Here is a 17108-nt window from a genome sequence, read left to right as displayed (position 1 = left end):
TGCATTCCTACGCGAGCTCGAAACTTACAAAGTCAACTTCCTCTTCGCTCTTCAATTTTGCAAAGACAATTGGTTCTTTTATATTATCTGTAAATTACCAGGTAACACAAGAGAATTCATATTTGACTTGATCTTTGGAGGGAATCAGGGGCCAGCTAAAATTACATCCAACCGATGCAAATGCAAAATGACCTTCTTCATTGTGCAACTTGCAAAATCGGCCGGTCAGATTCTCCAAGTAGCAACAGCAAATAAAATGGAACTTCCATTTACAAATCTTTCAGATTGTTCGACAGTTATTTATTACATTGCAGAAGCTGAAATACTTGGCTTTTGCTCTTACACATGCAAGCAAATACTATGACATAACGATAACGATGCAGTGGAACTCTTCTTCTTCAAGGCGCTACGGCCCAGTGCACCGGTGCCGTCTCCCGAAGAAGAATAAGAAAAAACAGGATGCAGGCTCGTGATTATTTTTGTGGACACTAACCATAGTAACCACTAGGGTGGTCACAGAACAGAGGAACACATTAGTGGCGCAGACTCACAAAACAGAGGAACACCAACTACGAGAGAAGCACAAGCATGATAATCGAAAGTTTTTGAATCCCATTGCCATCACCTGTAAAAGTGAACTAGGAATTAGAGATAGCACTAATCTTCAGAAGCATGCATTTTAGACAGAGTTACCACTCCAGAGGTGGTACTAGTAGCAATTATCTGCAAGAATGGCCTAGCGTCGTTGATGGCATGCGAAGAAAATGCAACTATGCAAGCGACGATGATCCATGCAATGGATCACATTTTTCTAAACCTACAATTGTCTTGGAATATAATTGGTTAACTTAAGTTCTGGGGCTCAGCCTGACCATGCCGAAAGATCATGCATATGAAATTGACTATCAGGGGGTGCAGACATCTGCCTGAATTAAAAGTGGACAGCTACCCTTGTGAAATTTGAGTTTTTTTTATGGCAGCTGCGGTATTATTCATGGCACTAGATCAGAAAGTCTGCTCATTGCATTTTATGCATTCCAAAGTTGATATTGATTTGATAGAGCAACAAGAGTCTCCAGTTAGTTCCAGTTTAGGTGAAGAGAAGCTACCAGTTTGAATAGCCACTTAGGCATGGGAGGTCGGGAGCTACCAAGAGGACCAGAAAAATCATCATAAAGCTGACATAAATTGAAAGCACTTCTCTCTTTCTTTCTTTTGGAAAACTTTGGCGCCCACTTCTTTTGAAATGCTTGCCAGCAACCTCCTCTTCCTCTTCTTCTTCTTCTTTTTGAAAGATTGGAACCCCTTATCTTTCGTATTGCTTTCTCCTTTGCAAAAGACTAGACTGGAGCCCTTGTCTGAAAGGTCAGAAATTGGAGTCGATTCCGATTCATGTCTGGCATAAGCCACTGACGGGCCCTGAGTAAGCTTACAAGTCCTACAAAGTCCATGATATGAGGGCCAATCGAGAAAAGAACATGCCTTTCTAGAGATTACCCTGTTGCTTGAGTGAAGACATCGAGAGGTCCCCCGTGAGCGCGCCCCCTCCCCGCTCCCGCCGGCGACCACCGCGGTCCCGGCGGCCACCGCCCCCTCCGCCGGCGCCCACCCTGGGTTCGGCGTCCACAAACCTCCTTCCGACCCTCCCCTTTTCCCCCCCTCGGACATGGCAGATCGAGCAGAGGATGCTGTCAGCGATGGGGATGAATCCCCCCGCCAGATCTGCCTCCTCTAGCAGTTGCGGCGGTCGTGGCTGACTTGGCCTCCTCTCCTGTGCGTGGATCTGCCTCCCCATCAACTAGGCGGTCGGCATTTGCTCCGCCCCCGTCGGGATCTACGCGGGGTGCCGGCATGCCCGACTGCACTCCCGACTGGCTTCACTTCTCTGCTTCCTCCAGAGAGGCTGACTCACCCCGGTCGTCGCTGGCTCGTCTGAAGGGCAAGCAGGTCGCCTCTCCCTTCGACGAGTGCCCCCGCCACGTCTCCGCGTCCATGTCGCCGGCCCTGGGCGGCTTCATGGCGGATGCGCGGTGCGCCTCCCTCCCCTTCAGGTTCCTCCGGTCGCCGTCATCAACTCCAATCCTATCCCGGCGGTCGCTGATGTTGCCGGTGATGATGGTGGCTGGGTCGAGGTTCGTCGATGCTGGCGCCGACAGGTCCGTCCTCCCGGGCCCCCTCCCCGTCCGGTGCCGGCTGATCTCGTCGGGCGCTGCTTCAATTGCCTGGCCAGGGACCACGTCGCAGAGGCATGCCGGAACCCCTCCCGCTGTCTGAAGTGTGGCCAGGAGGGCCACCGCACGCGGACCTGCAAACGGGGCCGTGCCTCCCGGGCTGCAGGGGGCTGGCACGCTCGCCCCACTTCTTCAGCGCGCCAACCACGGTGCGTGGCGGCGGCGATCTCGCACGGTGTTGGCCACTCCAGACAGGGTCGATCGCCGGCCTCCGACACCACTTGCTCTGCCCGGTCGTAGTCCACTGGTCGTTCACCCTCTCTGCCTGAAGTTTGTGCCCCCTCTTCGCTGCGTGATGAAGGACCTCCTCCTTCTGGGTCGCCACCTCCCTCCCCCAAGCCCATTGGTGATCCCTCCCGGCGTCCTCGCTTAGAACTCTGCATCATCCCGCGTTCGCTGGAGATTGATGCTGCTGAGGGGCGCCTGGCGGCCTGTGCCCTGGTGGCTGTTGTTGGTGGCACTCGTCCATCGGTTTCCTGCTGCAGGTTGGCATGTTGTTGGAGGAATTCTTTTCTGTCCAGCATGGGGAGTACAAGGTCTCTACCTTTGAGCCTGAGGACTTCTTGGTGGAATTTGTTAGATGTATATGTATCTCTTGTATTTTTCCCATTGTATATGGGGTTTTGTGCATATTTTCTAACATCTGTAATTGTATATATTTGGGCCTAGAGCCCTCATGATGAATAGAAGTGCTATTCATATCATGGTATTCAGAGCCAAAATATAGGGTTAGGGTTCCTCTCTCTCCTAATCCTCCCTGTGCACGTCGCACTTGCGTGCTGATTGCTTCGTTCTGCAATCTCTTCCGCCGCCGCTGGAAGCCACCTTCCTCGTCGACGGGAGCGCCCCCGCCTCTTTTGGCCGTGCTACCATCTCAGGTCGCGCCGCCACCGGGATCTTCTTCTCCTGGACGCGCCGCCGCCCTTCTGTCGTTCGGGGCCGCAGCTCGCCTCAAGCCGTGCCACCGTCGGATCCTCGTTTCCTGGACGCGCCGGCGCTGTGATCCGCTGCCTCCAGCTGGGTGGAGCTCTTCATCCTGCGGAGATCCGCCTGAGCGACCGGCCCGCTCCTCTGTTTCTACTAGGCGCCGGCCCTCTGCTTAGGGCGACCGGCTCGCTCCTCTGCTCGGTTGATTCAACCGAGCACAAGTGGCCGGCTCGCTCCTCTATTTCTGCTGTGCGCCGGCCCTCTGCTTAGCGCTCCTCTGCTCGGTTGATTCAACCGAGCGCAAGGGGGTAATTCTCCTCCGTAAAAAAAACAAAGAAAGAAAAAAAAGAAAAAAGAAAAAAAAGAAGAGGACTACTGTTTTATTCTGGAGGTTTCCTGTGGTTTTCTTTGTCGCTTTATTTTGCCCCAGATTTATCAGTAGGGTACTAAAAAAACCGCTGCTGCCGCCGCTCTTCTTTTGCGCTCTTGCCGACGACTGTTGCTGTTTGGGATGGCGTCTCCTTCCGTTCCGTCATCCGGTGGTGTGCAGATTACACGATGTCCGGTGCTCTTTAATGGCACCAACTATCGTGATTGGGTTCCTCGCTTCCGATGGCACATGCGTGGTCTTCGTCTTTGGGAGTTTATTACTGGTGATATACCTTGCCCATCTCCTCCTGTTGTTCCTGTCAAGCCTACTATTTGTGAGCCTACTATTCCTGATAAAGCTACTGATGATGTGAAGACAAAGATGCTTGATGATTATGATGCCAGTATGGAGTCCTATGTGTCTCAGTTTGCTGCATACAGGGCATGGTTGGATGAGGATGCTCGTGCTGGTGTTGTTCTTGCTGCTAGTATGGAGGAGCATATTTCTGCAGATATAGTTGGTTTTGAGCATGCACATCAGATATGGGCTTTTCTTCGTGAGCGTTATGAGCCTACTGGTCAGTCTACCTATATTGCTGCTCTACGTCAGGAGCAGCTCTTGCGCCAGGGTGATTCTACAGTTGATGATTTTTATGCTCAGATGTCTGCAGTGTGGCGTCAGCTTGATTCTATTGGTCCTTCACTATCACCCAGTACTTGTGGCTCGTGTAAGGCTCAGAAGGTTGCTCTGGGGACTAGGCGCACTTATGACTTTTTGAGTCGCCTTTGTGATGAGTTTGAGTAGCTTCGAGCTCAGTTGGTCTCTCGTGTGCCTTGTGTTTCTCTGATGGAGGCTCTTGCTGCTGTTCGTAATGAGGAGCTTCATCTTCATAGTGCTGGTCTATTGCAGTCTTCGTCTTCTTCAATATTGGCTGCTCGGTCTTCTTTGTCTACGGCTGTCACCCCTCCACCTAAGGCGCCTCTTTCAACAACGTCTTCTTCTGAGGGAGGAGGGGGTGGTCGCCTTCACTGTGACTATTGTGGTAAGAAAACTCATGTGGAGGCATTTTGCTTCAAGAAGAAGAAAGATCAGTCTCGTCGAGGTGGTAGTGGTCGTGCTTCACAGGGTACAGGTAGTGCTGGTGGTTCTGCTACTGGAAGCACTCAGCGGAGTTATGCTAGTTCTGAGACACAGGAGATGCTCATGTTGCTTCGTCGCCTTGCTGCCTCTGCGCCATCGGGAGCTGCTGGTTCTGTTACTCAGTCCTCTGCACAGTCAGATGTTGATACTGCTTCTCAGTCTTCTTCAGGTAATTTTCCTTGGATTCTAGATTCTGGTGCTTCTTTTCATGACTCCTGATCGCACCAGTCTTTCTTCTATTAGTACACCATCTATTCCTATCACTGTTCAAACTGCGGATGGATCGTCTCTCTCTGTTGCAAGGCAGGGAACTCTTTCGTCTCCCTCTTTTCATGTCCCTGTTGTTTCTTATGTTCCCAAACTAACCATGCAGCTTATCTCTGCTGGCCAGCTCACTGATCATGGTTGTCGTGTGATCCTTGATTCTAACTCTTATTGTATTCAGGACCGCACAGGGTCTCCTGGTTGGTACTAGCCCTCGTCGGCGTGATTCTCAGCGTCTTTGGGAGCTTGACTGGCTTCGTCTTCCTTCCGCTGCCTCTGCCAGTCTTGTTGGGTCTGCTGCATCTATGTCATCCACATCATCTTTTGATCAGTGGCATCATCGCTTGGGACATCTCTGTGGCTCACGCCTGTCTACGCTAGTTCGTCGTGGTCTTTTAGGGCCAGTCTCTGGTGATGTATCTTTAGAACAGTGTCAGGGTTGTCGTCTAGGAAAATAGCTCCAACTTCCTTACTATTCTAGTGATTCGGTGTTGAAACATCCTTTTGATCTTGTTCATTATGATGTATGGGGTCCGGCTCCCTTCGTTTCGAAAGGAGCCCATAGATATTATATCATTTTTATAGATGATTTTTCTCACCACACATGGGTTTACTTTATGAAAAATCATAGTGAGGCTTTGTCTATCTATAAAAATTTTGCGATCATGATCCGTACTCAGTTTGATACTCCTATTAGGGTCTTTCGTGCTGATTCTGCTGGGGAGTATTTATCTGGAGCACTTCGTTAGTTCCTTTCTGAGCAAGGCACTCTTGCTCAATTCTTTTGTCCTGGTACTCATGCTCAGAATGGTGTCGCTGAGCGTAAGCATCATCATTTGCTTGAGACTGCTCGTGCTCTTATGATTGCTTCTTCTATTCCACCCCATTTTTGGGCTGAAGCTATTTCTACTGCCACTTATCTGATTAATATTTAGCCCTCATCCTCTCTTCATGGTGAGATTCCGTATGAGCGTCTTTCTGGCAAGCTTCCTGACTATTCTTGTCTTCGCCTTTTTGGATGTGTGTGCTATGTGCTTCTTGTACCTCGTGAGCGCACTAAGCTGACCGCTCAATCTGTTGAGTGTGTTTTCTTGGGATATAGTGCTGAGCATAAGGGATATCGTTGTTGGGATCCTGTTGGCTGTCGGATAAGGGTTTCACGGGATGTTACTTTTGATGAGTCTCATTCTTTTTATCCTCATCCTTCTCCTGATGCTTCTCATGCATCTGTCATTGAGCCACTCTCTTTCCTACTATTTCCTGATACTCCTATTTCCCCTCCACATCTAGTGCCTTCCTCTGAGGTTTCTGTTGAGTCTCTTGTAGTTCCTTCACCTGTGGAGCCTTCTTCTATGGCTCCTTCATCTGTGGTCCCTTCTTTTTCGGAGGATATTCCACCGGTTCCTGTGGGCACTGCTTATGACAGTAAACCACCCGTCACACATGTTTACACACGTACTCGGCGGGTTGCGAAACCATCTTCTGATGCGCCATCTCCTTTTGATGAGCCATCTACCTCTATTGCACCTTCTCCTCTTGATGATTCATCTTCTTCTGATGTATCATCTCTTCCTAATGAGACAACTTCTGCTATGGGTTCTACACGGTATGCTCTTCGTGATCGGCAGTCGATTCGGCCTCCAGATAGGCTTGGATTTGCTGGTACTGTTCTTTCTGAGCCTACTTCTTACCGTGATGCCATTCATCATCAGGAATGGCAGCATGCTATGGCAGAGGAGATTGCTGCTCTTGAGCGCACTGGCACATGGGATCTTGTTCCTATTCCCGCACATGTCCGTCATATCACTTGTAAGTGGGTTTACAAGGTTAAGACCCGCTCTGATGGTTCTCTTGAGCGCTACAAAGCTCGTCTTGTAGTGCGTGGTTTTCAGCAAGAGCATGGTCGGGACTTTGAAGAGACTTTTGCACCTGTGGCTCATATGACCACGGTTCGCACTCTCCTTGCTGTGGCTTCTGTTCGTGAGTGGTCTATATCTCAGCTTGATGTGAAGAATGCCTTTCTTAACGGTGAACTCTATGAGGAAGTATATATGCAGCCACCACCTGGGTATTCGGTCCCTGAGGGTATGGTTTGTTGTCTTCGCCACTCGCTTTATGGCCTCAAGCAAGCTCCTCGTGCTTGGTTTCAGCATTTTGCTTCTGTAGTCGCTGCTGCTGGCTTTTCTGCCAGTACTCATGATCCTGCGCTCTTTGTTCACACTTCCTCTCGTGGTCGGACTCTTCTCCTTCTTTATGTTGATGACATGATCATCACAGGAGATGACCCTCAGTTTATTACTTTTGTGAAGACACATCTCAGTGAGCAGTTTCTTATGTCTGATCTAGGTCCTCTCCGTTACTTTCTTGGGATCGAGGTTTCTTCCACACCTAAGGGTTTTTATCTGTCTCAAGAAAAGTACATTCAGGATCTTCTTGATCGTGCTTCTCTCACTGACCATCGTACTGTAGAGGCTCCCATGGAACTTAATGTTCATCTTCGTGCCACTGATGGGGAGCTTCTTGCAGATCCCACTCATTATCGTCATATTGTTGGGAGTCTTGTCTATCTTGGTGTTACTCGTCCTGATATCTCATATGCTGTACATATCCTGAGTTAGTTTGTGTATGCTCCCACTCAGCTTCACTATAGTCATCTCCTTCGTGTTCTACGTTATCTTCGTGGGACCATATCTCGTCGCTTGTTCTTTCCGCGCTCTAGCTCTTTACAGCTTCAGGCATATTCTGATGCTACTTGGGCTAGTGATTCCTCTGATCGTCGATCTCTTTCTACTTATTGTGTTTTTCTTGGTGGTTCTCTCATTGCTTGGAAGACTAAGAAGCAAGTAGCAGTTTCTCGTTCGAGTGCAGAGGCTGAGTTGCGAGCTTTGGCTCTTGTGACAGCAGAGGTTACTTGGCTGCGGTGGTTGCTTGAGGATTTTGGTGTTTCTATTTCCGGGCCGACTCCTCTTTTGTCTGGCAGTACAGGTGCCATCAGCATTGCTCGTGATTCGGTGAAGCATGAGCTTACTAAACACATTGGTGTTGATGCTTCATATACACGAGCACAGGTACAGGATGATGTTATTACTCTTCAGTATGTGCCTTCAGGGGTTCAGTTGGCAGATTTCTTTACGAAAGCACAAACCAGAGTTCAGCACAGGTTCTATCTCTCCAAACTCAGTGTCGTTGATCCACCTTGAGTTTGAGGGGGGGGTGTTAGATGTATATGTATCTCTTGTATTTTCCCCATTTTATAAGGGGTTTTGTGCATATTTCCTAATATCTGTAATTGTATATATTTGGGCCTAGAGCCCTCATGATGAATACAAGTGCTATTCATATCAGAATTCTCCTCGGCTGCTGATGCGGACAGAGTTCTACACTCCCATCTTCCGGCTGAGGCTCCTTTTCAATTGGTCTGGAAACGCTGGAGAAGACAAGCCACTGCCTCTCTGCAATCATTGCGCTTCAGAGTTCTAATTGAATTTCGTGGAATTCCAGCACATGCGCGGAACATATCCACTGCCAGGATCATTTTAGATACCTCCTGCTCCGATCTTGTTGAAGCGCCACCTGAACTCGTGGGTGATGATCGTAAAAAGTATTTTGTTGGTGCATGGTGTATTCATCCGGTCCTGGTGCCACAAGTGAAGATGATTTTCATCCAAGAGCCACCTGTACCGTATGTGGAGTCGGGACTGTTCTTACGTCCCCATGAAATTATTCACTCAAGTCATGATGGGTTGTGGTACCAGGTTAAGGTGGGCATTGTTGAAATCCAAGACTGGAACCTGTCAAGTGACTCCTCTGATGATGATGATGTGTGGCCAGATAGCTTTGATAGTGATGATGATGGGCACCCTGGCCATGAACCGCGGAGATGGTCCAACCCCTGGCCAAAGCGAACGAGGTTCGACAACGACGTTGGTTCGAGCTCTGATCCGCAGCTTGGTCCTGGCTGGGGACCGCCTTTTTTGCCGCGGAATCGTGCCGCTGCCGCACCTGTGGTGGGCACAATTCAGTGTGCACCGGAGCGCCCATTGCTCTTACCGCTTCGGCTGGGCGGGCACCCCTCACCACACCCTCGCCAGTCTTCGAGGCTTGATGGGTCTCCTGATGCTGCTGATGATGTTGCTGCTGTGCATGTTGCTTCCTCGGCCCCAAGCCTCACGTTAAGAAACTTTGATCCTATTCAAATCGTCGTGTGGTTCTAGCTCATTGTTTCAGACAGGAGGAGCTTGATTTCTTTGATTTGCATGCTTCCGCTTCTACACTGGAGGCAACTTGGGACCCCATGATTCTGGAGGCATCGGCGTATCACTGTGGGTCGTTTGTGGATGGTCCCTCATTGCCTCCCGTGCCTGCGGAGGTCACTGTACAAGCTTTGGCAGCTTTCCGGCATGATCCACCCGCCCAGAATATATGCGCGGGTGCATTTGAATCTGTTCGATTAAGTCTGTCCCCTGTTGAGCCGGTACGTGACGTTTGTTACGAGCCAGAGCTGTCACTCCCCACCTCTTCTTCTCGTCGCAATGTCACGGTTGCGCGGGGAACACGCGAGGTCCACCCGCTAATTTTGTTTCCTGAGGCCAGCTCACCGGTGAATGAAGTGGTCGCTAATTTTGCGCATGATGTGTGTAGGGAGGCTCCCCCACCGGTGCTGGTCGCATCGCCGGCAAGGCGGCGCTCACGACAACAACCACAAGACTTCGTCATTCGCCGCAGCGAAAGGCTGGCAAAGAAGTCAAAACATCGTGCCACAAAACCAGCGATCCAAGCGCAAAATGTGTTGATGAGGAAGCTGGGCTTTACTTCCGATTCCCACCCGCCGGACGCCTCGTCCTACCAGCAATTCGAGGAAGCTTTCTCTTCTTCCCTCACTGTTTCGCACTGTGAGGCTTTAGACACTTTGTTGCCGGTGGGGATGGGGGCCCTGGCGACAGGAGTGGCGACACCTGTGACGGTATCTTAGTTCCTATCTGTTCGAACATTGGTCGCTTCTATCAGATTCCTATGTTAACTGAAAATTGTCTTGTGTGGAATGTAAGGGGTCTCAATTCAAGGGCCCGGCGAAATGTGGTGCGTGAACTGGTCGCCCAGGAGAACATCTCCTTACTATCTCTACAAGAGACTAAACTTGACGTATGTTCTTTAAACACTATCATGGAAACCTGTGGAGCAGGTTTTGACTTCCTATCTCTTCCATCAACGAACACGTGTGGAGGGATCCTGCTTGCATGGAGGAGCAACATTTGGTCGGTAACTAACCCCATGCTCAGGTCGCATAGCCTGACGGCAAAAATCACCCTGCTTGAGACGGATGAAACTTGGTGGGTTACCTCGGTCTATGGACCACAAACTGACCCAGAGAAAATATTATTCCTGGATGAACTCAAGGACGTGCGAGCTAATTGCACTGGCACTGGCTTCTTTGGGGGGACTTCAATCTTATTTACCGGGCCATGGATAAAAATAACTCTCGTCTGAATAGGCGCCTGATGAATCGTTTCAGACAGTTTATCGACGACTGCGAGCTCCAGGAGCTTTATCTTAAGGGAAGGCTTTACTCTTGGTCGAATGAACGTGACATTCCGACGCTTGAGCGTCTGGACCGCGTCTTCGTCTCGGAGGATTGGACTCTGGCCTTCCCAAACCATGAGCTATCAGCACTTGCCTCTGAATGTTCAGACCATGCTCCACTACTACTCAAAAACTGACTGTGCACTTCCACGGTGTTTGCGCTTCCGTTTTGAGAATTTTTGGCCCAAATGTGAGGGGTATTTGCATGTCGTGGAGGAAGCTTGGAAAGCACCCTTGCCATGGTCGGCTTCCAATATTGATGCATTTCGTTGTTTGCACTACAAATTAAGGAACACGGCCAAAATGCTGAAGAGTTGGAGCGCTAAGCAGGTAGGCGCGGTTTGCCTGCAATTGGCAATCGCGAAGGAGATTGTTTTTAGACTTGATGCAGCACAAGATATCAGAACTTTGGCGCCACATGAGCTTGCGTTCCGGCGGAAAGCTAAGCTCTGTTCCCTGGGCCTTGCGTCACTACAAAGAACCTTGGTCAGGCAGCGCGCGCGGATCACTTACCTGGCCGAGGGGGACGCCAACACTAAGTTCTTCCACCTACAAGCTTGTCACAGGAACCGGAAAGGTCATATTCCTAAACTGAAAACTGGGGATACCGTGCTATTTAGAGATGAGGAGATGGCCAAAGCGGTTTTTGAGTACTTTGACTCCATGTTGGGTACTCTAGGGCAATAACATAATCTAATCAATTTTGAGGAACTGTGATTGCCTTCTCTGCAAGGGCATTTATTTGATCATTGCTTTAGCGAGGAAGAGGTTTGGCAAGCAATCAAAGATATACCTGCTGACAGGGCGCCTAGACCTGACGGTTTCACGGGCTTATTCTACAAAATGGCGTGGCAGGTGATTAAAGAGGACATCATGCGCACCTTTCAAGAAATCTGGTCGCTTGATGGTAGGAGCTTCTACTTGGTGAATCAGGCTTATATGATTCTTTTGCGAAAGAAAAAGGATGCTTCCTCTATTGGTGATTATATACCAATCAGCTTGATACACAGCTTTGCTAAGCTGCTTACCAAGGTGCTTGCTCGCCGGCTCGCGCCACACATGAATGGTCTTTTCAAATATAATCAGAGTGCATTCATTCAGACCAGGCTCATCCATGAGAACTATAAAGCGGTTCAGCTCTCAGCTAAACTACTACATTGCAGCAAAATACCTACGGCTCTCATTAAGATTGATATTGCTAAAGCATTTGACACAGTCAATTGGGGATTCCTCCTCAGCCTGCTTTGACATCTTGGTTTCTCTAGGCATTGGATTGACCGGATATCTCTGATCTTATACACTGCCAGCACAAAGATTATTTTGAATGGGACACCAGGAAGAAGAATTTGTCATGCCAGAGGCTTGCTTCAAGGAGACCCGTTATCCCCACTATTGTTCGTTCTGGTGATGGAAGTCTTGAACGCCCTCTTCGCTCTGGCTGATAGCAGGCATCTCCTAAGATCGTTACATCCTAAGATCACCGACATGGCTTTCTTGTATGCAGACGATGTTGTGATCTTCCTCACGCCAGACCAGCAGGATCTGACTCTCACAAGAGGAATTCTGGAAATCTTTACCGGCGCGTCTGGCCTCAAGACAAACGCAGCCAAATGTATGGTTTCACCAATACAGTGCAATTTGGAAGCAACGGTTTCGCTCCTCACCCACTTCCCTGGCAAAATTGATCCTTTTCCCATCCACTACCTTGGCATCCCGCTAGGTTTGAGGAAGTTGAGTAAGGCGGCGCTTCAGCCGTTGATTGATAAGGTCGCCAGTAGGCTACCTACTTGAAAGGCCAATCTACTGAATCGCGCTGGGAGAACTGTACTCATCAAAAGCACACTATCGGCCATTCCTACTCACACGGCACTCGCTGTTAGCCTATCTCCTTGGCCCATCAAGTGCATTGATGCTATTAGACGTGCTTTTTTGTGGAAAGGCGCTCGATCAACCATCGGGGGACATTGTCTCCTTGCCTGGCCGAAGGTTTGTCGCCCTCCGGAACTGGGGGGTTTAGGCATCACCGACCTGCAGCACTTTGGTGATGCTTTGCGTATGCGGTTGTTATGGCTCAGAAGAACGGAAAGGTTCTCGTCCCTGGCACTCTCTGCCCGATGAATGGGACTCTGTGGTCGATGCCATGTTTCATGCCTCCACTTATATGGAATTAGGCGATGGTCGTAAGGCGTTATTCTGGGAGGATCGGTGGTTACAAGGAAAATCAATAGCTGAGATTGCCCCATGTCTTTATGCATCGGTGGGATCCCAGGTAAAGAAGGTGAAAACTATTGATCAAGCACTTATTGGGGACAGTTGGACCATCGATATCTCTGGGGCACTAACAGTACAAGTTATTCTGGACTACTTGCTCATTTGGGATATGACACGGGGCGTCCAACTATCTGACGATAGAGCAGATCGTCTGTGCTGGAAATGGACTACAGACAAGACCTTCTCCACAGCCTCAACTTATTAAGCATTCTTCATTGGGCAGCACCCTGTGGAGGGCGCGAGGTTACTTCGCAAGGCGCGTGCACTACCCAAATGTAAATTCTTCATATGGTTGGTGCTGCATGACAGGTGTTGGATGGCCGCCCGGAGGAGAAGGCACGGGCTGCAGGATGATGATTCTTGCGCCCTCTGTGAACAATCACAAGAGACCATCGATCACTTGCTAATTAATTGCCCATTCTCCAGAGAGCTCTGGTTCAACTTACTCCGCAAGTTGGGTTGGGAGTCCGTTTCTCCCTCTGCTCATGAGCTTGGGTTGGTCGCTTGGTGGACCGTTGCTAGAAAAACTATTCATAAAGAGAACCGGCGGTGCTTCGACTCGATGGTAATCCTGGTTTCTTGGATGTTGTGGAAGTAAAGAAATAATAGAACTTTTGAGCGCATTGTAAGATCAGTTTTAGAACTGCTAGTGTGGGTGGTCGAGGAGATTGTAGCCTGGTTTCTTGCAGGGTTCCGTTGGCTTGAACCTGTGGTGTCGGCTCTAGGTAGAAGCCCGCGTCGCACATTATCTGTCGTGTAATCGTGTATAGCTGTGGTTTAGGTTGGTTTCCTTTCTCCGAAACCAACATGTAGGTTGTAATTTACTTCTCTTCCTCTTAATGAAAAACGTGCTCATACACGGTCGCGAAAAAAAAGTCCATGATATGAAGCTCATCAAGCTTTTAGGTCCAAGACCAGCAGTTCATGTGGGCAATGTGGGCAATTGCGCCAAGTTTTTTATTTCAGAGTCTGTTCTCATGGTCAGCACGTCATGCAAGCAGCAAAATTTCTAAATTCCTTCCCTCATAAAGGGCGTACCCAGTGCCGTAGGCTTCCCGCACTGTGCGGGGTCTGGGGAAGGGTTGTCTTTAAGCCCCAAGCCTTACCCACACAAATGTGCAGAGGCTGGGGCTCGAACCCAGGACCTTCCGGTTACAGACGGTAGGCTCTACCGCTGCACCAGGCCCGCCCTTCAAATTCCTGCCCTCATGAACCTTGCAAATTGAATACCTTTGCTGTAAACTGAGTAATGTAGTGACTCCTATTCTTCAGTCTTCACATGGACTCAACAGACCAATTATATCCATACATATAGAAATTGTGTATGCACGTTCAATCTCAAAAAGTCTCATTCACTAGCATACCTTACGGTGGGGCAATCTTTATTCGGAAGGGTGTAAGAAGTTGGAAGATTTAATTTGAAACAATATTGCATGGTTAATTTTTGCAAAATAAAGATAATGGAAGTAAGGGAAACTAGAGTCATACTCGTACCTCATTATGCCTTAGTTTCCTCCCGGTGCAGGAAGAAGGCGTAAAAGCCACCAAGCACGGTCAGACCGGCCACAGCCCACACCAGCACCTGCACCGGGAAGGGCATTATCTCTGCCACCTTGTATGAGAAGGCCGCAGTGAGCATTGTGGTCAGCAGCCACACTGCCATCTTCATGTGCTCACGGCATGGTGACAACGGTGGTGTCTTCTCGAATTGATGCAGTAAGTAGAAGAGAGTGACGAGGTCCAGGTAGGAGAAGACCACGAAGAAGATGGCTCCCATGTCTACATTTGATCTGTACACGGCCATGACCGAGTTGAAGGTCAAGAACACAAAGCCAGCCACCGTGAGCAACGAGGGGCAACGATTATCATGATTCTCTGGTGCATGCTGATTCACAGGCTGCTCCAGAAGAGATTCATCCATGCACAGCTTCTTCTCTGAGTTCATAATGCCAGCGAGATGTAGTGACTGCTGACCACAAATCTACAGCAAGATAGACAAACACAAAATCTAAGGCATGCATTTTGTGTGTGTGTGTGTGTGTGTGTGTGTGTGTGTGTGTTGTGAGACAAAGGAAAATTCTGGTATCTATAAGTCTCTGTGGTTCGAGTATCTATTATCTATATCTGCTAGATAGAACTAGGTATAGCCCCTCGGGACGATCTCGACCGTTGACGGGATCGAAAGGTGGATTTTCTGGCCTCATGTGGCCCCCTACTTAGGACCAGGTTTAAATTAAGAGGCAACTTGGCCACCAAGTTCGCTAGGGGAAACTTAGCATCCAAGTTACCTACCCCTATATATGTAACCAACTTGCCCTTTGAGCCTTGTGTGGAAGGAAATCAGACTCATTTGGGCCAGCAAATTCTCTTTCAGTTCAGCAAAATGCATGATGGTTCCATCTACAGCGCTAAACTTTCTTATAAGTTAAAATTTGGGGCCATTTTGTGCACACCATTCCCCTACAGTCGTAGCAGTAGTGTCATAAACGGTAAGTGCCAATGTTGAGGCAATAGAAAATGAAATATCTAGATGTAGGGGCACCCATGCATGATGTAGCCATCGTCAATGAATTGAAATCGGGGTTGACAGTAACCAAGGAGCACACATGATGCCAAATGATGTTGGGGTTGAGGCGGCATGCTCGAAGAAGGCAGCAAAGGCGTAGAACTCGAAAGATGATGTTGGCCATGCAAGCCATGCTTGTGCTAATGTAGTTGTGGATGAAATCACACTTGCAATCACTGTGGTGTTGAAGATGCAACAAAAAGAGCCACCCCGGACATGGTCGCAAATATGAGGGCAGGCGTGTGTTGCCGCTGGTGATGACCAAAAGCATCAAAGCAATGGCCTAAGGCGATGCAGCAGCAGCCTTGTTACTTGGCGGCTTGGTGTCCATATTTGAATAATAACATCATAAAGGGATGATACTGTTGATCAACTAATTAGATTTATGAAGAATAGGAAACAATAGCCATGAACGATGCCACGTAGATCAGAGTTGATGACTGTAGTATTTGAGACATCCTGAATTATTGGTGACAATGAGGTGAGGTTAGCGGCACCGGCGCATGAAGGCATCCTTGGGCACGACACGACGTTGTTTGTCACACCATCATGGATGAGGAGATGCCAGTATAGTCACACCATAAAACTTGAAGGGCAAGAAGCACCTTCTAGATGTAGACAGAAATAAAGAAACCTAACCCTAACAATTCCTATCATATCACGGTTGTCACAATCCTTAACATGTACTCTTAACAAAAAGGATGCAATAATCATGCTGTGGCTCGAGCCCAAAGGTTGCCGGTGGTGACAAAACTTGTCCTGGAGGATATGAACGACATTGTGATGATGCCATGAAGTAGTTGTGTGATTGTGCTAAAAGAAGCAGATGGCTGTGTGGGAACATGTCTCAGGACAATAATATAGATGGAGCTGTGAAGCCAACAGAGAGCACTTTCATTTTCATCAACATGTTTCGACGCTTCTAGGAGAAGATTTGGCATCAAGTAATTGCAATGGCAGAGGCGATCCTCATAATAGAGTTTGTGCAAAACCCAATTGTGATTTATAAACGAGATTACAAGAAAAAAGAAAAAAAAAATCTTGCACCACCGTTGGTTCAATGGAGAAACACCGAAATTCTTGGCACCTAGTTTCTTCATCTGGATAATGAGGAAAATAGGACTGTCTTCAACGAAGTTATTACGAACGACCTAGCGAGGAAATATTTTGAATGCAACTCAACAAGAGGAATAATTTTACCTATGTCGTTTTAGCAAGAATCCAATCAGTCCAGCTGCAAAATGATGCTTTGGACTCAAACGTTAGGAGCAGGACAAACGGTGAGTATACGAGTACAGCCAAGTCTGCCTACCAAAAACAGATGCAACTTTTTGATAGGAGGTTCGTGCAAAATAAGATGCCCAGTGCGGCAATGCCCACCGCTCACAACGTCACATACGGTGGATGGCCTAAATAAAACACCGCGTTTTGGCACCGTCGTTGTCTGCACCGTCGTTTTGCAGTACTGGAGGTCTCGAGACTGTACTAGTAGGTTGTATTGGAGGACATCGAGATGGTTTAATCTATCCTTGAGTGGTGGACTGTAGACGAGAAATATTTCGAAGGAAGAGCGTTGGAATATTTCTAACGGCATTATCGCCATCTACTATGCCAAAGTGTCTTCGTCGAAGTTTCCAGCATTGTTCCCTATCGGTGACAGAGGCAGCCTCTAGAGCGAAGACAAACATTGGGCTTTGGAGGAGAGGCGTGGCCTCTTGGTCTCCGCGTTGGAATTTGCAAGCGCATTGGAAGGTTAACT

General features: G+C 48.6%; 1 protein-coding gene across 1 annotated transcript; it reads right to left on the bottom strand.

Annotated features, from left to right (window-relative positions):
- Window positions 1–14281: 14281 nt before the first annotated feature.
- Window positions 14282–14752, bottom strand: LOC120695170. The gene has a single exon (XM_039978476.1). It carries the CDS (start codon window positions 14726–14728, stop codon window positions 14282–14284), a length of 447 nt encoding a protein of 148 aa, XP_039834410.1. The 5' UTR covers window positions 14729–14752.
- Window positions 14753–17108: the final 2356 nt, after the last annotated feature.

This window comes from Panicum virgatum, chromosome 2K, assembly GCF_016808335.1.
Source record: "Panicum virgatum strain AP13 chromosome 2K, P.virgatum_v5, whole genome shotgun sequence".
Taxonomy (NCBI): domain Eukaryota; kingdom Viridiplantae; phylum Streptophyta; class Magnoliopsida; order Poales; family Poaceae; genus Panicum; species Panicum virgatum.
This window is presented reverse-complemented; position numbering and strand designations above follow the sequence as displayed.

Bases quoted from the DNA above. Each gene is read 5' to 3' on its own strand.
- LOC120695170 (XM_039978476.1), bottom strand. From the start codon at position 14,728: ATGAACTCAGAGAAGAAGCTGTGCATGGATGAATCTCTTCTGGAGCAG.